Source organism: Uranotaenia lowii, chromosome 3, assembly GCF_029784155.1.
Source record: "Uranotaenia lowii strain MFRU-FL chromosome 3, ASM2978415v1, whole genome shotgun sequence".
Taxonomy (NCBI): domain Eukaryota; kingdom Metazoa; phylum Arthropoda; class Insecta; order Diptera; family Culicidae; genus Uranotaenia; species Uranotaenia lowii.
The window spans coordinates 360,777,623-360,800,130 of NC_073693.1; the positions used below are offsets into that span (position 1 = coordinate 360,777,623).

The 22,508-nt window shown below is 37.7% G+C and overlaps 2 protein-coding genes across 3 annotated transcripts in view; one reads left to right on the forward strand and one right to left on the reverse strand.

The window, feature by feature from the left end:
* Positions 1 to 22,508, forward strand: part of LOC129750917 (uncharacterized) — a 103,477-nt gene that overhangs the window by 15,543 nt on the left and 65,426 nt on the right. Inside the window, exon 1 of one of the 2 annotated variants that reach the window (XM_055746113.1) lies at positions 20,718 to 21,276. The exons of the other annotated variant lie outside the window; for it this stretch is intronic. The gene's annotated coding sequence lies outside the window, so the exon portion shown is untranslated. Of the gene's footprint in view, positions 1 to 20,717; positions 21,277 to 22,508 lie in introns of those variants that run through there. 2 annotated transcript variants of the gene reach the window in all.
* On the reverse strand, positions 7,620 to 12,947 carry LOC129754014 (uncharacterized). The gene is made up of 2 exons (XM_055749868.1): positions 10,163 to 12,947; positions 7,620 to 10,099 (listed from the first exon to the last, which is right to left on the reverse strand). Exons 1-2 carry the CDS (start codon positions 12,945 to 12,947, stop codon positions 7,620 to 7,622), a joined length of 5,265 nt encoding a protein of 1,754 aa, XP_055605843.1.

The window sequence follows — 22,508 nt, forward strand, 5'->3', positions numbered from 1 at the left end:
AGAGCTATGTTGCATTTCATAAGCATTGTGCAAAGCTGATAAAATGGTAGTTGCATTTTAAAAGAGTGGTATAATTCTAAAATGATGCAGCATAGCACTCGAAGGGCTGTTGTAATGCAAAATTGCACTTGATATGCTGATATAGTGTAATTTAGCCCTTGAATGCTGGTGTAAAGCAATAAAAATGCAAAGCTTTAGTGCTTATGGTTACTTGGGTGGGTTGTTAGACCTCAAAACACCAACAAAATTAGAACAAACGCGACGCAAACTCAAATTATCTAACTTCTGTACGAATTTTTGTCTCAAATAACAATTCACAAGTAAAAAATAAAATAATTTTTCAGGAGTAAAAATCAACAGCAAAAATAACCACACCCGTCAGTCACGGTCGCCGCCTACTCCCTCCCTAGACTTTGAGTTGCTAGGGGAAACAAATGAAATCTTACTTGTTAGTTAGCCTTCAGTTAGAATAAACGCATTTTTCTTGAATTGTCCAACACGTGGTTTAATTAATTGACCGAAGTCGAATATAACAGATCTACACTGTCCCTATTCGCTTATGAGTCCCATGTGTAAATACTGAAAACCGAGAAAAACGCTTGAAAAGTTTGAAACTTGTTCACATGATATAAATGGTATGCATAATTTGTTGATAAACCATTCCAATAGTTCAGTTAGAAAACATCTCAACGAATACTTTTGATTAAGTTTGCACGTGGATAGTTTCGACAAAGAGTTTCCTGAATACCAAGAAAAAAAAGGAGACTTCTTCTGGGAACATATTTCTAGGAGATGAATGAAAACAGTAGTATTGGTACAAAATAAAATAACCTCTCAAATGTTTTTTTTTCAAATTAACGAACTGTATTGTATATTTTTGTTCATTTATTTATTTATTAGTTCCAAAGGAAAAAGATATTTAAAAAATGAGTTGGAGGATCTCTTTGTATTTTTTCCATGATAATTTTCGACATCTGGTCTGGCTTATAAAACTACAGTTTTTTTGGGTTTCTTTATTATTTGTAAAACTACCAATGAAGGAATATTTTGCTACCGACTCCAAACTCAGAAATAAGAATTGGCGATTTCAGGGAAATTTCATATGAAACAGCTTTAAAAAAATTATACTGCAAAAAAAAAGAGCACATTGTTCACAATCAGTTAAATTCCAAGATTCATAATAATTTTTCAATGATTTTTTTTATATGAATTTTAATTTTTTTTCATAGAGTATAAGATACATTTTTTCCCAAATGAATAATTTTCGTTGCTTTTTTATCGAAAGTCTTACCATACCAGCACTTTCATGCTTCATTATGTCAGATCGAACCATAACCATAACTTTCTTACAGAATTCAGATAACAGATGTACCCAACAAATGAGGAAGCTGAAGTAGCTTCAGCAAGTTTATCCTTCTGTTTTGAGACCAAAATTATTCGATCACGAGTTCTCCGTTCGATGTTCTAATCGTTCAAATCAAACCCCATTTGGGGTTGACGGCGATGCTCCGGGGCAAAGCTATAAAATTTTGAACAGTTATACGTGGTTATACCAAGCAGCATCGGTGCTAGTTCTCTAAATGAAACACGTTTCTTGATTGTTATGAACGTAAAAGTATTAGGAGATGTTTCCAAGAACACTGAGAAGATTGATAAAATCACTGTGACATGAACATACAAGAAAAAGACAAGTTCAATTAATTAGAACAATCTTCATTTTTTTAAAGTTGTGAACTTAAAAGTAAAATTATATAAAATTTTTATTTGTACAAGATTTGATTTCGTAAGAAAATCTAATATGAATTTCAAAAGACAATGCAATCAATCATCGATCATGCGTGTTGTATTAACGAGTTTCGTTTCTACCGATCATTCTAGGTTTCAAAAAAAGTTTAAATTATCAAATGTAAGGGTAAACACCATTATCGTAAGCTATCATAATTTTCTATATCAATTATCTTAGGATTGGACACTAAATTTTTATGAAAAGTGCTTAGTGACCAGTTAGAAGTCTAGACACAACGATACATTGAAATGGACAATGTTCATCAAACGCACCAAGTGTTATAAAAGTACATACAATGTTTTACGTTGAATCCAGTCAATAACTCAATCCGCAGAACTGCGCCCTGTCCACTGCATAATCCAAAAACATTGAATAACCTATAACTGATCGCGGCACTGCGTAGGTACAACATCATTGTGCAATCCTGCCTTTTTTCGCTTTATCAATCTAACAAAGTTCAACCAGTTTGCGAACATGGCCCATACGTATTATGCATACTTGATAAACTTCAATCAATAACCGACCCAAAGTCGATCGATAGATAGGTACCCATACTGGACACAATCATCGCCTTACTGACTTAAATTCCTTTACGCCTTACTAACTAGGTGGACTTAGCTTTGTAGACCTGCAAACCCCAGGCCCGCCAATTTGGTTTTATAAAAAACACAACTATATCGTGTAGTTCTTCTGTTATCGCGTCGTCGTCGTCTTCGTAATATTGTTTGAAAACGAAAAAAAAAATGAAAATAGTTCATATGCAGGCTCACCTGCCGAAACGCAAGCAAAAATGTATGTCAGTCGGAAGTTTAGCTGGATTGCAATCGAATAACTCCCCCTAGAGGCACGTTACGAATGCTGAAATGCGTTCTTCTTATGGCACCCTCTGTTCGACTATTCTTTGAAACATTTGCTAAATGGAAAAAAATCAACAACAACGAACTAGTACTACTGGTACACAGCGAGAGCGTGATGCGATGATAACAATTAAGGAAAATAAAAAATGTGGCTCAGGTGCGCCTTCTCACATAATTCAGCGTGGCAAATCGAAAACATGACTTTGTTTTTGGTTTATTGATTTAGGCTGGTTTGAAGCAAAGTGAACACGTTTTAGGTTTATGAGTGTTCGAATTGAAAACTGAATTGGAGAACAATTTTAAGGTGCACTATTGGATAATTTAACTCACAGAACATTTCAGATCTGAATGATGAACTTTTAACTAGGCACAGTCATCAAACATCATTTTCTGATTCAAAAATCGAAATCCAATCCACTGAATGTTTAATATGATTGGCTTGACTCTCGATAAACACGTTTACAAGAAGCTACAACCCTAGAAGGAAATAGCCGCAGCGTGAACTGTTTTAAAAATGCGGTTGTTCCACAATTTGCAAACACTCGTAACGCGCCTCATTCCAGTTGCGTTTTGTTTTGTATACTCGCTCACCAATATTTATGTCAATATCCAATGCTTTTCCAGGCGATGGGAAAACTTTGCCCGTTTCATGTGTGCGAAAATATTTGGTTCATTTTTCTCCCAACGGCTACTCTTATAAGTGCTTCAATGAAAGTTCACAATACATAATAGCCTGGAAATAGGCAATTATAATGTTATTGAGAAGTTTCTTGTTGATGTGTTTTTAGACACATTTTGCTGACTAATTTTTTGAACTTTCTGCGGATATTATAAACATGCTTCGGAAAAAAAAACTGTAGATCAGCAACAAAATGCTCGAAAAAAAATTCTCTTGATGTCCAAGAAAGCTGAAGTTAGAAGCTACACGTTGCACATAAGGATATATATTTTAAATTTTTTTTAGATCATGGCCACAAAAAATGTAAAAAAAAAGTGGTGTAAAAACCGTACTTTTCAATCAATAAACCGTCAAAATTGTTTAAGCCACCCAGATAAATTTTGAAAAGAGTGTTGGAAAGTTGTCTTTTTAGATTGTCAAAGTCGAAACAAAGAATTTTTGACGAATTTTTAAACTTTTTGTCAATTTGCAATTTTTTCAAATTTTCTTGCACTAAAATACAACTTTGCACTGGATTTTGAGTATATTAAAAGTTTTGATATCATGAGTTGTTTTCAATGAATTGCCCTAACTAATTCCGTAAAAATATAAGTACAAAATATATGTACAATTTTCAGGTTTTGAAATCCTTGGCAAAATCGGCATCGTGGCAAAATTTCTGAGCAAAGATTTTGAAATTAGCTTTGAAAAGATATGAAAAGGTTATGAATTGGGAAAATTGGTACGCTTTTTTGAAGCCAAATGATTTTAGATGAAAGAAAACCTTGCCGAAAATTGACTTTCTGAGATTCAGCCGGTTTTATTCGGATGATATTCACCGGTTGAAATGTTAACAAAAAATTTCCAAAATTGACAAACAAAAGTCGTAAAAGTATTATCGGCATTATCCACTTGATTTTTCTTCTGAGCGGTTTACAATTTTTTAGTAGTGTTGATCCAAAAGCAATTCGAACAAAAGTTATTGTGATTGTTTAGAAAAAAGCTCCTAGTTAAAAAATCTCTTTCTCTCTGACAAAAATTTAAAAAAAACTAAAATTTACAAAAATGGCAGAGTTTATCCCAATGATGGATGAAAATCCCTTAAAAAAATACCATTACAGAAATCATAAAATTAAAATGATTGCTGAAATTTCTAAAATGACAAAAAAATTAAAAATTCCAAAAATAACAACCATGATAGAAACGACCGATGTGACAAAAATTACAAAACTGACACCAAAACAAAGTCTTTAAAATGAATAAAATGGCAAAGATGACAAAAATGAATAAAATGGCAAAGATGACAAAAATGATAAAAATTACTTAAAATGACAAAAATGACAATAATGACAAAACTGATAAAATTACAAAAACGACCCAATAACAAGAATTAATAAAATTTAACAAAAGTCAAAAAAGATTAATGAAAAAAAGAAATATTGAATTTTTTTTTTAAAGCATCAAAATTACAAAAAAATATCATGAAAATTACAAAATGACAAAAGCGGAAATGACAAAAAAAAAGAATGACAAAATATACAAAAGTTACAAAAATGACTAAAATTTCCAAATTGTCAAAAATGACAAGATCAACAAAAATGAAAAAGATGAAAAAAAATAAAAATTGAAATAACGATAGAAATAAAAGAAAATTACAGAATTGATAAAATTTACATAAATGCCATAAAGACGTAAATGACATAAATGATATAAATGACATAAATGACATAAATGACATAAATAACATAAATAACATTAATAACACGAATGACATAAATGTCATAAATGATATAAATGACATAAATTAGTGAACCTACATGTAAGAAAAAAATAGTAAAATTTCCGTCTTAAGTTTGAACTGAGTTCTTGGGAGTGAATGAACCTAATTTTCGGTTTTCCAACGGTTATTTCACGGATATTCAATCCGGATATTCAATCAATGTCGGAGTCTATCTCAGAATCTTTAAAGGGTAAAGGTTACAAACCAGTTTCAATCATGTTGAAGCCTACAAATTTTAAGCAGATTTTGGTATGTTTATCATTCTGCGAAAATGGCATGACATCAAAATAGCTGCGATTAAGTAAACTGAAATTTTTAAGGAAAAAAATCGTTACGTAACGATGAGCATACCTCCCCCCCTCTCCTATGCCACAATTCGTAACGCTCGAGCTTTCTCCCTCCCCCCCCCCCCCCTAGGAGCGTTACGTAATTTATGGATGCCCCCTTATCGCGATCCTTCGGGCATCGAGTTCAATGTTGTTTTGTTGGATTGAAGGAGCGTTCACTTCAGAGCTTGAACATTGAGCCAGAAAACAGTGCTGAGGATTTTTTTGTCCAAGATTTCGGCGATGTTGCCACATATTTTATTTTAGGAGGGATCAGATGTCGCTTCTCTTATATGAAGGTTCACTAACATAAATGACAAAAATGACAAAAATGACATAAATGAAAAAAATGACATAAATGACAAAAATGACATAAATGAAATAAATGATATAAATGACATAAATGACATAAATGATATAAATGACATAAATGACAAATATGACATAAATGACATAAATGACATAAATGACATAAATGACATAAATAACATAAATGACATAAATGACACAAATGACAAAAATGACATAAATGACAAAAATGACATAAATGACATAAATGACATAAATGACATAAAAGACATGAATGACATAAATGATATAAATGTCATAAATGACATTAATGACATAAATGACATATATGATATGAATGACATAAATAACATAAATGACATAAATGACACATATGACAAAAATGACAAAAATGACAAAAATGACAAAAATGACATAAATGACAATAATGACATAAATGACATAAATGACATAAATAACCTAAATGACAATAATGACATAAATGACATAAATGACATAAATGACATAAATGACATAAATGACATGAATTACATAAATGATATAAATGACATAAATGACATAAATGACAAAAATGACATAAATGATATAAATGACATAAATGACATAAATGACATAAATGACATAAATGACATAAATGACATAAATGACAAAAATGACATAAATGTTATAAATGACATAAATGACATATATGACATAAATAACATAAATGACATAAATGACATAAATGACCTAAATGACATTTATGTCATTTTTGACATGAATGACATAAATGACATAAATGACATAAATGACATAAATGACATAAATGACATAAATGACATAAATGACATAAATGACATAAATGACATATATGACATAAATGACATAAATAACATAAATAACAAAAATGACATAAATGACATGAATGACATAAATGACATAAATAACATATATGATATAAATGACATAATTGACATAATTGACATAAATTACATAAATGACACAAATAACATAAATTACATAAATGACATGAATGACATGAATGACATAAATGACATAAATAACATAAATGATATAAATGACATAAATAACATAAATGACATAAATGACACAAATGACAAAAATGACATAAATGACATAAATGACATAAATGACAAAAATGACATAAATGACATAAATGATATAAATGACATAAATGATATAAATGACATTGTTGGGCGTCCAAAACTTTCAACCTGCGGTGTTTAATCCCGCCTTCGACAGCGCCTTCTCGTTCGGGCGTCCCAACACCGATGGGGGAGGGCGGACAGGAAGATCTTACCCGGCTATTGTCTGCAATTTGTGGCTGCTGATTTCGGTGGCTTCTCAAAGTGGGGTATTCCTCTTAGATCTTTGGGGTCATCAATATCACATAGAACACATGAAGGTACACTAAACAATCAACATCTATTACAATAAATTAACATTAAAAAACACTTAAACTACTGACAAAAAGTTAGACTTCGCGTGAGGAAAAACCTCCGATCGCGTGCGGGTATCTGGTTGCAACTGACGATCACTCCCACTGAAGACGACGCCAGACCGATGTGCGATGTTTTCTCATCGGCGCGACATAGTTGATCGGTTTTCGTGCTTATACTCATTTCGCTCTCACCAACCCACCGGTCGGCGTCGGCGGTCGACTGCGACGTCTGATCTCCACTCTCTTCAATGCGTATAGTGGCTAGCATCGGTAGCAGCACAGCAGCCAACAGACCAAACAGAGGGGATGACGAATTTGCAGTTATACATTGGCGTATCTAGGGTTGCTTACTCGCAGACATCCTGGCCCGCCCAGAAATAGCACGATTTCTGCAAAATAGAGAAAAAAACTCTTCCGTGGTGATGATAAGTGGGATGGGGGATGGGAGTAAGGATGGGTGGTTTATGCTTGCACAGTATCATATTTCATATCTGACTCAGGTTCAATTGGCAAAAAACAAATTCTTTCCACCGCACGAGTTTTGTACCCATTGCTTGTCTTAAGTGTTACAACTCGTACAATGCCATCTTGACCAGGGTGTACTTCTGAAATGCGACCCATCTTCCAATGTATCGGAGGAACATTGTCATCGCAGATGACTACCAATCTGCCGATCTCAATGTTGACATTTTTATTCCACCTTTTCGTTCTAGCTTGCAGCTGCGAAAGATATTCTTTTCGCCACCGATTCCAAATTTGTTGGACCTTTTGTTGGATCAGCTGTGTCTTATCGAGCCTATTAACAGGTATGTTCGACAAGTCACGTTCTGGAAGCGCCTGCAAGGAAGACCCCAACCAAAAGTGTGCCGGTGTAAGGGGTTCCAAATCATTCGGATCATCTGATTGCTGTGTAATAGGCCTCGAATTAAGACAAGCCTCCACCCGAACCAACAACGTTTGCATGTCCTCAAAGGACAGGGGGTGGTCACCAATGACCCTAATTATGTGGTGTTTTGCAGATTTTACTGCCGCCTCCCATAGGCCACCAAAATGAGGCGCTCGAGGAGGATTTAAATGCCACTGGATTCCATCGTTTGCACAGTATTTAGAAATTAGTTCATGATGTTCCTTGGATCTCAGTAGCTTCATCAAATCATGCAGGTAGTTTCTAGCACCAATGAAGTTGGTTCCGTTATCAGAGTAAATATCTGAAACCTTTCCCCAACGTCCTATGAATCTTCTAAGTGCCTGTAGAAACCGATCTGTTGTAAGGTCAGTTACCAATTCTAGGTGCACTGCCTTCGTCGCGAAACAAATAAACACCGCTACATAAGCTTTAACCGAAGGCTTACGAGGCGCATGGCGTAGATAAACCGGGCCAAAATAATCAACCCCGGTTTTAGTGAATGGGCGTGATTCTCTAACTCGTGCAGCAGGCAAGTCTCCCATGAATTGCTCCATAGGCTTAGGGCGCACTCTAAAGCATTTTATGCATTTGTGAATTACATTTCTAATCACGCTCCTTCCTCCCAGAGGCCAAAACCGCTGTCTGACAGCGCAGAGAGTTAGCTGAGGTCCAGCGTGCAGCAATTTTTTGTGGTATGATTCGAAAAGTAGCTTGGTGAAATTATGATTCGCGGGTAGAACCATGGGGTGTTTAAAATCTTCGGATTCCTGAGAATGCATCAGCCTACCGCCGACCTTAATGATGCCATTCTGAATAAAAGGGTTAAACCAACGCAATGGTGATTTTCTGGGAACCGTTTCCCCCCTTGAGCATGACTTCAGCTCATCCTGGAAGCATTCTCGCTGAACTAGGCGTACCATAACCATTTCTGCCTCTGACAACTCTGTCGCTTTTAGAAACCCAGAAGTTGGACCTTCTTTTGACTTTCTAAGAACTCGAATCAAGCGAATCCAAATAGCAGTGGAACGGATAAGTTTCGTATAGTCGGAAAAGTGGGAAATAAACCAATTGTTGAACTCTCGGCTAACCGAGGTTGTTGCAGCTACCTTTTTGTGTCTCCTTTCGTCTTCTCCTTCTTCTTCAAGCATGCTGACCGAGGCGATTGGCCAGCTCTCCATGCTTTCAACTAACCATTGTGGACCATTCCACCAAAACTCGTTGTCAACTATCTCCTTGGGTAGAATACCACGAGAGATTAAGTCCGCGGGGTTCTGCTTTCCTGCTACATGGTTCCATTGACACCCTTCGATCATGGTTTGAATTTTGCTCACCCTGTTGGCCACGAAAGTAGTCCAGGTTGACGGCGTAGAGGAAAGCCAGCGTAGAACACATGTGGAGTCGGTCCAAAAGAATGTCGAGACTTCGCCCTTGAGGGCCTTTTTCACATTGACTACCAGCTGAGCCCCAAGCAATGCTCCACACAACTCTAGTCTAGGAATACTTTGCGACTTCAACGGTGCTACGCGTGACTTTGATGTAAGGAGGGTTGCTTTCCGTTGACCTTGGGAGTTCTGGCTGCGGATGTACACACAAGCTCCGTACGCCTTCTCTGACGCATCAGAAAAACAATGGATCTCAAGCAGAACAGGGTTAGAAATTATAACGCATCGATTTATTCGGATCTCATTGAGCGAACTGAGTTGCTGGTGGTATTTTCTCCAAGCTTCATCAATCATCAACGGTACCGGTTCATCCCAGCCCAGTCGTTGATCTTTAGCATCCCTCAACATCCAAATTTTCTGCATAAAAATCTTAGCAGTAGCAATTACGGCTCCAATGAGCCCCAGGGGATCGAAAAGCATAGCAATAACGGACAGTATTCGCCTTTTAGTTAATGGTTCAATAGATTCTATGGCCGGAATACTGAATTGAAAGCTGAAAACATCTGATGTGGGCATCCATGTCAAACCTAAAGTCTTGACCGATGGATCAGGATCCAGGTTTATACCTTCCGGACATTTGATGGCCAAATTGTCTTCAGAAACGTTCTTCAACACATCAGGGCTGTTTGAGGCTTATTTTCTCAAACGAAACCCACCAGAACTCATCAACGCATCAAGCTGAACTTGCAGCTCACTCGCTTCTTCCACGGTATCTGACCCTGTGATGACATCATCCATGTAGGTGTCATTCAAAACAGCCCTTGCTGCAAGTGGAAATACCTCTTTCCCATCCGTGGCTAACTGTTGTAACGTTCTAGTGGCTAGAAATGGAGCTGGTTTGGTTCCGTAGGTGACTGTTCGCAGTTCATAGATCGATATTTCTTCCTTGGGAGATGATCGCCACAAAATGGATTGGAGAGGACGATCATCTTCAGCGATATTGATTTGCCTGAACATTTTCTCAATGTCGGCAACAACCATAACCTGTTTGGTTCGACAACGGAGGATAATCGAGCGTAAGTCATCCTGAATAACAGGGCCATTCAAGAGCCCATCGTTTAACGATACTCCACTTGAAGTTTTACAAGAGGCGTCAAAAACAACCCTGACCTTTGTAGTGGTACTGGCCTCTTTAACAACTGGATGGTGTGGCAAAAAACAACGCTTGATAACTAATTTCTGACATGACTCATCTTTCAACTCAACTATCTTTTGCATGTGACCCAAATGAACATATTCCTCCATGAACTCCTCGTATTGCTTCCTAAGGTTTTCGTCCCTAGAAAGTCTCCGTTCCGTTGCCAGAAATCGCCGCATAGCGATCTCCTGCGATTCCCCCAATCGGTCAATAATACTATCATTTCGCGGTAGAGCAACTGTGTACCTTCCGTCGGACTCGCGTTTCACAGTTTTCGAGAATAAGCTCTCGCATCTGGCTTCCTCTGGTGAAAGAATATTGGTTGACTCGACCTCCTCACAGGACCAAAATCGAGCCATCATGGCTTCCAGAGGATCTTCAGTAATCGAAGCATTCGAGATTACTTGTATGGCTTGCCGTGGGATCGGCAAACCTCCGCAGACTACCCAACCAAACACTGAATAATTCAGTGAAGGAAGTTGATCGCCCAAATCGATCTTTTCTCCTGTATGGAAGAAATCGAAGAATGATTCGATTCCTAAAACAATGTCCACCTCACTAGACACCGAAAACGAAGGGTCCGCCAACTGAATACCATCTGGAAATCTCCAGCCTTTTGTTTGTACCGTTGTTGTGGGCAAATTAACTGTCACCTTGGGTAGGACAAGAAAGCTCATAGCTCGCGAAAACTCTGAAACTCGTGATCGAACCGTGGCATGAATTCTCTGCTTGACCTTCGTTGCTGCCTGACCTATTCCTATAACGCAGATTTCTACCCTTTCTCTTGTGGTTTTCAACCGTTGGCTCATTCGCTCCGTAAGCAGATTGCTCTCCGAGCCAGAATCTAGAAGAGCTCTAGCTGGGTATTGATTACCATAATCATCTTCTAAAATAACTACTGCTGTGGCCAAGAGAACCTGCGACGAGCGTTGAGGCGCAGCATTAGAGGACAGGAGATCTGTAGCTGCCAGGTTCGTTACTTGAGGAGCTGATACCAACTGTTGTTCTTGGGGTTTCGATTCCTCTGTACCCTTTCGAAATCTAGAACCTCTAGATTCCTCCTTGTCCGACCTAAAACAAACCAAACTATGGTGACGACCCTTACAATGGCGACAAGAATACCTCGATTTACATTCTTTTGCCCTATGGCTCCTGCTGAAGCAATTTCTGCATAGCGAATGACTTCGTAGCAACCCTTCTCTATCCTCGATCTTCATGCGCTGAAAAGCCTGGCATTGAAATAATGGATGATCCGCTTGACAAGCAACGCACGCTCTACCAGACGATTGGAATGAACTGAAGCTACCCCTAGTAGAATGCTTAAACCTTGGGACTTGTTGTGGCTGAACTACCTTGGGCTCTACAACCTTAACCGGCAATGATTCTAAAACTCGCACACGCCTGCGAAGAAACTCCGTCAAATCTTGTACAACATCTTGGTCCTTGGCGGCAGAACTTTCTTCCCATCCTCTGCGTGTCGCAGGATCGAGACGCGAGGAGAGAAGGTGGACCAGAAGAAGATCCTTGTATTCTTCGGGTTGTATGATCTGATCTAACGTCTGCACAATTCTCTCGAACCCTTCCAAGAGAACTTGCAGATCACTGACGGATTCCTTTGTCAAAGAGGGGAGCTGAAACAGACCTTGAACTTGTCTTTTCCGTAAGAGCTTACTGTTGTTGTATCTCTTCAGCAACAAATCCCAGGCGATTTGGTAGTTGGTCTTCGTGATCTTGATAGGGTCAATTAGAGCTTTTGGTTCACCTTGCAAACAACCTTTAAGATAGTGAAACTTTTCCACTTCCGGTAAATCAGTCTTCCAATGAATGAGAGACATGTATAAATCCCGAAAACTTAACCATTCTTCAATATTCCCATTAAACGTTTGAAGTTTGATCTGAGGAAGTCGAACGTGATCAAGAGTTGGTTGCATTACCGAGTCATTCACCCTAACTGTACTACTCAAATCCGATAATTGAGTCCGTTCCTTAAGTTTTTCCATAAGAAAGGCCTTTGAATGGTAATATTTTTCGCTAAACGTGACCCTTTCACGCTCGAAATAAGTTTCGTCTAAGTCAAAATCATCATGAGATTGAATTTCAATCAAAGTATCATTCAGTTTCTCCCACAGGTTATCAATTTCCTCCAGACGAATCTCAATTTGAATCGACGAGGAATCTTCTTGAAATGTTTCAACAAAACGCCAAATGTCACTAAACGAGGACTGAATCTGTTTAAATCGCATGTTCAAAACCTTCAGGCTAGGAGCCACGGTCGAAACTGATGGTTTCTTTGTGCTAGGCATGATTTCTATTGAAAATTAAACAATCGAATTTAAATTCAGCTCAATTTCGATTCAGGCTCAATCCGATTCAACCTCTGAATCGACTCAATGACAGACTATTCAGATTCTGAATGAATACAATTTAAATTCCGAAGCAATCCGATTCTACTTCAAAATCGATTCAATAAGTGACTACCCGATTCACCTCAGAATCCAATACTGACGTTTAAAAGCTGCTTCTGATTGAAACACTCACTGACGATATTAAATTGGCACAATTCAAACGCAAGGCAATCAATACAGACTCAAAAGTGTCACCATCAATGACCTCTGACTCGAGACCTTTTCTGCCTAATCAGATTTGGATCCACTTTATCATCACACATTGATTTTAGATTAAATACGTACCGTCACAGTCAAATTCTGACTCAAAACCATTCAAAAGCTGTTGAAATTCAACTCAATAAAGTGTAGCAGTTCACAATACGACTCAAATATCCACCGGTAATAATAATATCATTCAATAAACCGATTATTTAAATTGCGATCCTCCAATCAATTATGATTTCCAAAATGAAGTTATTCACCACTTCTAATAACCTTTATTTAAACTCGGTCCACTATCAATCAAGCGACCGTATATTTGATAAGCTTTACCAACAATGAAACCCTTTCTCTCTCGAAATCACCATTAAGTAACTCCAATTCATAAATCTTGAGAAGCTTACCAATCATAAACCATTTAAGTGGCAGAAGTTGGAACCTTGTAGGTGCTACCAAATGCACAGACAACTACAATCAGGATAGTGGTGACAATAAAAGGTTCGTTCAGACCTTCTGAACAACCAGCGAACCAAGTCCGACCAACTAGGACACAAATGTCTCCAATTCCAACAGACACAACTTTTAAAACAGAGTCAAAGGCCTCCAGCCAATGACGACAGGGATGCAGTGGTTAAAAATGTTGGAAAAGTATTAAAATCTTATAAAATTCTGTATTTAAAAAAAAACAGAAAGTGATATTTTTCCATTCACTTACACGATCCGATTATGTGCGCACAAGTTCTCCCAGTTGCAACCAGTTCCAAATCCGGGCCAAGTGGTGGGGAGGGGGCGGCGATGTTCCAATCGCCGTGCTACTACCAGTATACCGTCCAAGTTGGCGATGTTCCAATCGCCAAGTGGCCCGACCTCTTCGGAATCGTATCGACACCGTACATGCACCGATGTCCTAGCGCGTATATCCAATGGCCAACCAGCAGCACCAGCACCAAATTCCAGGCCAACAATATGTGCAATCACGATGGCGCTACCCAAGCCAAGCCCATCGATGAAGCACAAAGGGTTGATTGTTCCAGCCGGGCTTCCGAAATGGCGGATTTTCTACCCGGGAACAATGGCCTCACGGACACTTTTCCAAGGCAATGGCGAATCCGGATTTTACGTTCGTTAAGTGGCCCTCATCCGGCTCGAAGGACCATAATGTTGGGCGTCCAAAACTTTCAACCTGCGGTGTTTAATCCCGCCTTCGACAGCGCCTTCTCGTTCGGGCGTCCCAACACCGATGGGGGAGGGCGGACAGGAAGATCTTACCCGGCTATTGTCTGCAATTTGTGGCTGCTGATTTCGGTGGCTTCTCAAAGTGGGGTATTCCTCTTAGATCTTTGGGGTCATCAATATCACATAGAACACATGAAGGTACACTAAACAATCAACATCTATTACAATAAATTAACATTAAAAAACACTTAAACTACTGACAAAAAGTTAGACTTCGCGTGAGGAAAAACCTCCGATCGCGTGCGGGTATCTGGTTGCAACTGACGATCACTCCCACTGAAGACGACGCCAGACCGATGTGCGATGTTTTCTCATCGGCGCGACATAGTTGATCGGTTTTCGTGCTTATACTCATTTCGCTCTCACCAACCCACCGGTCGGCGTCGGCGGTCGACTGCGACGTCTGATCTCCACTCTCTTCAATGCGTATAGTGGCTAGCATCGGTAGCAGCACAGCAGCCAACAGACCAAACAGAGGGGATGACGAATTTGCAGTTATACATTGGCGTATCTAGGGTTGCTTACTCGCAGACAGACATAAATGACATAAATGACATTAATGATATAAATGACATAAATGACATAAATGACATAAATGACATAAATGACATAAATGACATAAATGACATAAATGACATAAATGACATAAATGACAAAAATGATATCAATGACATAAATGACATAAATTACATTAATAACATAAATAACATATATGACACTAATAACATAAATAACATAAATGACATAAATGACATGAATGACATAAATGACATAAATAACATAAATGATATAAATGACATTAATGACATAATTGACATAAATTACATAAATAACATAAATGACATAAATGACACAAATGACAAAAATGACATAATTGACAAAAATTACATAAATGACATAAATGATATAAATGACATAAATGACATAAATGACAAAAATGACATAAATCAATAGATCTACATAGATCAATAATCGATGCTTTATTTATAATAGAGTAAAACTTACCTAATTAAAATGTTTGAATTGACACTTAAAAGGGCACACCAACTTTTTCTCCAGGGTGGCCATTTTGAAAACACGGAAATTTTCAAAAACGAAAATCATAGAATGTATGAGTCAATATCATATAAACTTTATGTTATGAATATACAATTTATGTGTGACATATGATGTTGATATGAAGTATATGAAATATATGCGTAGAGCAGTTTTGAAGACCTTATGTGTGAGGAAACATACATCCCAAGGGTGGATTTTTTGCAGTGTACCAGTTGAATAACCAAGCTACAATGTCAGTCAGGCAGCATGGTCAATATTGAATGACATTTTTGCACTCCACTCGCATCACACATATGATCGTCTTTCTATTTCATTTTCTGAATGTGTTGAGATGGATTTTACATTATAAGTTGCACAACAGTTGAAAAAATGTAGTTGTTGGAAAAGAAAAAAGTCATAGCAAGTATGCTGTTGTTCATTCAACTTGGTCATGTCATTGTAAGCTTATGTCGCTGACCAAAAATCAGTATCGCGTGACATAGACATGCTAAGCAGTATCAAAGTCGGCTGATACTGGCTGTCTGACACTGATAATTTGCAGCTCTGGTCGCAGCAATCAAGATGTTGATCATTAAACTTGGTCAGGACATTGTAAGCTTGTGTCACTGACCAAAACTATGTAGCGCATGACATATTCACATTCAAGCACTATCAAAGTCGACTGACATTGGATGTCTGACAATGACTGTTTGCAGCTCTGCACTAGAGATAAAAGTAATCAAAAATACAAAAAAGACAAAAACTACGTAAATGACAAAAATGTCAAGAACGACAAAAACTAAAAAAAATAAAGAAATTAATCTATTTATTAATCAACTTGACAAAATTGATAAAAAATCTGTAACCATCCATTTGATGGGTTACAATGATGTTTTGGTTTATGGGCCAATTTGGATGTAATTTTGTTTGTTATTCATATTATTTGTAAAATTATTCGGCTGGTGTCATTCGCGTTTCTATTCATTTTGTTTACTTATTTAGTTGATTATTTATTTGAATAGGTTTTTGTTATTTATTAGTTTTTATTTTGTTTGTTTTTTTATATACTCATCAAATTATTATATTTTTCATAATTTTGTGTTAATTTTGTTCTTAGAGTTATTTTTTTATATGGGATGCACAGAGTAGGCGTAAATGTTAACCGTTTGTAAGTCCGACACCAGCCATCTTTGTAAATAGTTTGTAAGCGTTCGTGTTCAACGTATTCAACGAAGGGGACAGCAACACCACAAGCGGGAAGTAGAAAAGGAGAGGAAGATTACAACAAATTGATAAATACGGGCTGCGCCTATAGCTCATGGCTGATTTGAATAAAGTTTGGGTTCTGGTCGAGTGGTTTTTATAAGCGACAGCGACGTCACGTGCCCAAAGTGACCACGTTTCTACCGCAATCGGGAGGCCAGACCCCCATCCGTTTCTTGTACCGAAATCAACGATCAGCTAGAGGACTACACGATTCGTTTTCCTAGCTGGTCGGCCGAGTGAGGTTTAGTGTAGAGGATACCAGAAAGTTATTTGTTCCCCAGTGCCGGTATCACTATTGCCGCTTTATAAAAGACACCGGTGTTCCGTGAGTGCAGTAAGGTCGTGCTAAGTGCCCCCACGTTACAACCCCAACGGCACTGTCGGCAATAGTGTGGCCTGGAGGAACCCCATCTGGGTATCCGACCGCCGACCGCTTCCGCTAGTGCCCACTCGGTAGTGTCTGACACTCACGTGACAAAAGTGACCCTCCCTGGACCGCATCGAAACATTAGGCCTTTACCCGACACTTAGGCCAAGTTGTCGCTCGGCTTGCCCCAAGGGGGTGAGCTGCTCTGATCCTGACTCTCTATTCCGGAATCCCGTTACGTCGTAGCCAAGGTGTCCCCCAACGAGTCGACCAACGCAGAACGGCCGCAACGAGATCCCGAAAGAAGAAATAAGCGCAAGTACTTAATATTATATACAAAACCCACCCACAGTTCGAACAGAGTGCAAATTAAAAAAAATCCTTTCCTTGAATTCAAAATACACCACTCATTTAATATTAATTTATAATTGTAAGGTCTATCTACATCCGAATTGTCGTGATATTTGTTTTGTCAAAGTGCATTCCCAAAGTTCACAAATTCTCGTAGTAAAAGTCCGCCCATAAACCTGATGTCCAGTTTGTTTTGTAATGTTGTTTATAAAAGTCCTCCTTGAGATCAATTTGAATACTATTACTTCCCCCTTGAGCTAGCGCAGGGAAGTACGGTCTCTACGACTCTAACAAATCTCAAAAATCAAAAGATGGTAAAAATAACGAAAATGACCAATATCCTAAAAAAATGAAAATTTTGAAATGGACATATTTGGCAAAAATGACCAGAGCGATGTTTTTGACATTTTTAACAAAATGACAAATGACAAAAATAAAAAAAACTGAATTTTTGCCAATTTTGGGAATCATTTCATGTTTATCATTTTTGTTATCTTTGTCGTTTTATTAACAATTCGATGTCATTTGTCGTAAAAAAGAATTTTTATTCCACAGATTTTTTTTAAATTTTGTAACTATCCCGTACCGATCCTCCGGTGCAAAGGGCCGTGTTAAGAGACCTCCACTGATGACTACCTGGATCCAGCGTCTTCACTTGGTCTCAGTCAAGAGTCTCGTCCACAGTTCAGATTTCAGCGGGTGGGCTTCGCCATCATGAGTTTCTGGATCTGCCACTCCTTCGATGTCCTTTTGGATTCCATTCAAGCCCCGTTCTGCAAACCTCGTTCTCATCTCTTGGCAGCGTGTGCCCAATAGACTGAGTCGATTTGGGGTCATTTTGAATTATTTAAAGTTTCGTTTTAGTTCGAAACTCATCCATGATTTTTTGTAGAATTTTAAACCCTTTAATTCATAGTGTTGTTTTAAAACAACAATATTCAAAATTCAAATATCTCGTAAACGCTTGGATATTTTTGAATGATGAATTTACTAAAAATATTCTAGAGATTGAAAGAAATTAGCCTATGGTATTTTTAACACGACATTTTAATGTATGTGTGAGATATCGAACAAAATATGCGGAAAATTTTCGAAAATCGAATTTATTAATTTTTTTGTAAAAAGTAGTTTTTGGAAAATTGCTGTTATTTCTTCAGATTTGTAAATTCTAACAAATTTTTTAATCTCAATTAATCACAAATATTTTCCTGCACCCAATTCACAAGGTTTTGTAGAAATTAGCAAAACCGAATTTCAAAAATTATTTTCATCTTTGATGGGCCATAACTTTTATAATACCGTCAACTGGGGCAACATGCAACAATTTTCAACTTCAATGGCTTCTAAAAAACTTATGTTCACAATTAATCCTATCCCTTATGCATCAAAAGTTTTAAGGATGCTGGGGTATCAAATTGGCGTAGTTGGAAAAATTATAGGTTTCTTCAGTTTTTTTTTTTATTTTCTTAAAACATGCGATTTTCACCCTCCTTTCAAAATGGGGTAACTTGCAACAAACTTGGTTTTTAATGAAAAATCTTATGAACACGTACGAAAATTTATAGGTTTTAATATATTAGCTATGCCTAAAAGATCATTACGCATGAAAACACCAATTGCAGTATTTTTTGGGTCTGTAATAACTAATTTTCACATTTTTTCTGAAAATGAAGATGCTGCATACATTTAGGGGTTAAATCATACTAAGAAAAATTCTAAAAGCTGAAATCATTAAAATAAATATTTGGATGAATGAAATTCCAATGTTTTCAAACGTGATGCAAAACATTCATATTCCAACACATGGAAACGAGATTTACAATTTACATTTAACCCCAGACACCTAACGGAATTTTAAAAAATTGGGTGATTGTTTGAAAAATATTTTTACACCAACAATGTTGATATAACATGAGGAAACCAGTAAAAAGTTTGTAGGTAATATTATCAAGCCGATCCGTCGTACTGGGTAAAGTTTTTTTCGGCATAAAAAAATGTTAAAATTTGTACATTTATTGCTCGATTTTTCAAATTTCACGTAAAAATAAAAAACGTAAGAAAACTAGCTTAAGATGTGAGAAATTATGTCATCATCATTTTGTGATCATTAAAAGATAACTTTATTACAATACATTAAATAAAAAATTGATTTAACCCATTCGAGACCGATTGCACACCGTGTGTGCAATGGAATTTTTGTGCCTTTGTCAGAACAATCTTTCATTGTGAGTTTACTATTGCTCGGAAAAATAATATTCTTATACCAATGGAATCCTCAAATGTGAGGCAAAATATATTGGGAAATGGTTTTGATGAAAATCAAACGACATATAAGATATCTAACAATAAATTACTATGAGTTCGAATGTCGTGAAAAGGCCTCCGTCTCGAATGGGTTAATGTAGTGTTATATAAATGTTGCATCGAACCCCGCTGTTCCATGATGCCCCGTTTGACGGTACTCAAAATAACGACTTCAAACCTGTTGAATTTTGTTATTCGAATTAAAATGTTATTATTTCACTGCGTCAATAACAGCAATACTCATTTTAAATAGTCATGCATTAAAGGGTTAAGTATCGTTCACATGAGTGAATGTAAATTTGGATACTCAATGATGAAATTTTTCCCATACATCCATTGCTACCTTATTATTCATCGAAAGCCGCCAAGTATTGGTCAGGACAGGGCCTTGATGGGATCAGGTGCTATTGTTTTAAAATTGTTATTTGATTTCAAACAACATTTTAGTGGGTTCAAAACCAAACTGGTTCGAAAACTGTTTCAATGACGGTAACTCCATTTCTTCCACTAGTCGCTAGCAAGGGAAAAGTGTTTGTTTTCGTTTAGTAATTCGCCCATAAGAAAATCCGAAGCGTCGAGCTTTCGACTCAGCCTAAAAGCTCCCCCGTTCGGCTCACCGAACGAGGTGCGAAGACCCGAATCTAGATTAAGCTCAGTCGTTTAGCGGGCGAAACCCGATGTCCGACGGCGAACCAGTTCAGCAAAAAAAAAAGGAAAAAAATGAAGAAAGGTCCACCGGGCAACATCCTAGTGGAGTGTAATGGAATGGCAGCAGCAAGCAAAACCGGCAAAATTAAGTTAAGGCTATTCGAGACCCTCTCGCTGACTGGCTGGGGTCCCCCCATTTGGCAACGAGGCAACGAAAATACCGAGACAAGAGCTTATGGGGTTTGCAGTTTCGCACCGGCACGTTAGTTACACCTGAGACTTTGGCGAAAACCGACGTGTTTTGTCGAATTTGGCGCGGTTCGTGGTGCGTGGTTGGAACTATTTTACCGTTTCCCATCTATCGAGGGGGCTGTTTGTGCATTCTGTTTTTGCTTCTCCTCCGTTTTCGTTTTCAGTGCAGGTATTGTGACGGGACGTGAAGTTGCAGTTATCGGGATACTGACCTAAGTGACCTTTAGCGGTTTAAAAGCTTCGGAGTCTCAGGAAGAATTGGTTGGTTGAATATTTAGTGTTGTTGGCCAATAAAGTTCTTCTAGCAGCGGAATCATTGGAGTGTAGCAAAACAAGAAAAATTCAAAGTTGATTGATCTGCTTTGCCTCAATTGTTGGAAGCGTTGGAAGTGATCAGTTGAATACACATATTGTTTGTAAACAAAAGTTCTAATACGATTTCAACAACACGCTGCATCCTGATACCAATAAACCCATTCCAGCGTCCTAGTTTCTTCAAACAACTGGACATTCCACCCTCATCCCAGCAGTGACTTCAACGATCCCGAAAGATCGAAACCCCTGGTAAGTATCCAGTACAACATCCAAGATAATTTAGTATGTGGTTCACAGAATGGAAAGTGAAATGATCAGGAAAACATTCGGCTGAATCAATACACAATTCGGACTCCCACGGAGGAGAATTGCCTTCAAGTAGTACCTCCATCCATACTCCTTCATACGTTGACGATGGTGTGCGATAACGAGGTTATTTACATTTTAACTCTCGATTTCATTTTGCCAAGCCTTCGAGCCAAGAGAAGAAACACGTGAGTTGAGGAATCGCCGCTCTGCCCCATTGCAGCAATGGCCGGCCCAGGTCTTGTTTGGACGGACGCCGACGATCGAAGTGAAAAGAAAGTGATCAGTATTCATATCATAACAGATCCCCTCGTGAGCCTCCACCAGAGAGAAGGTACTTACCTGCTTACAGCGGTAAAGTTTTTCCGCTGAGTTTTTTTTCTGTCTCTTCACTACTTTACCCTGCTGAAGAGTGTCTTTCTACATGCCAAGTTGTGGCCGGCGGAGGGTCGTAAAAAACCAGAAGCCGTACCAACGTTCATAGATATCATTGCGGAAGGTTTCAATTGTGGCCAGTGCAGTGGCGATAATGATGGCATGACAGATTGGCAAACTTGATTAGGGCAATTCGGGTAGATTCCTATGGCCAATTTCTATTTATCGCTATGAAAACAACGAAAAATCAATAATATGACTTCCCTACTTGACAATGTTGTGCATTTAGTAATTTTAATAATATTTGTTATTTCTATTGATTCATGAACTACGATTTTATGAATTTGGTTTTGCTTTTTTTCCTTAAGAGTTTTGAAACCTGGTCCAGTGTCTCCGTTTAAAAGATTAATTGATTTTTGATTGAACATTTGAATGCTCTCAGCAACATCTATTTTAGGCGAATTGCTATCCAAAGACCGAATCAGCGAAGCATTTTCTCGATCATTAGAGTGGCCAGATTCACACATGTGTATTGCTATCACAGATCTAGGATTCTGTTGAGGAAGGATTTTCTTCTTTGAATCAGTTCTAGCTCTAGCCATGTGTTCCATGTGTATTTTTTTTGGAACTAATTTCTGATAACCCTGGTCAAACATATTGACATAATTTTAAATTATTTAGAAACAAGAAACTACACAACCAAAATAATCTCGTCTAATTCGGTTAACATTCCTGGCCAGGGAAACGCCAACAAACTACAAATAGAATTTCTCCAAAACGGGTATTATGCGAACAGTTTT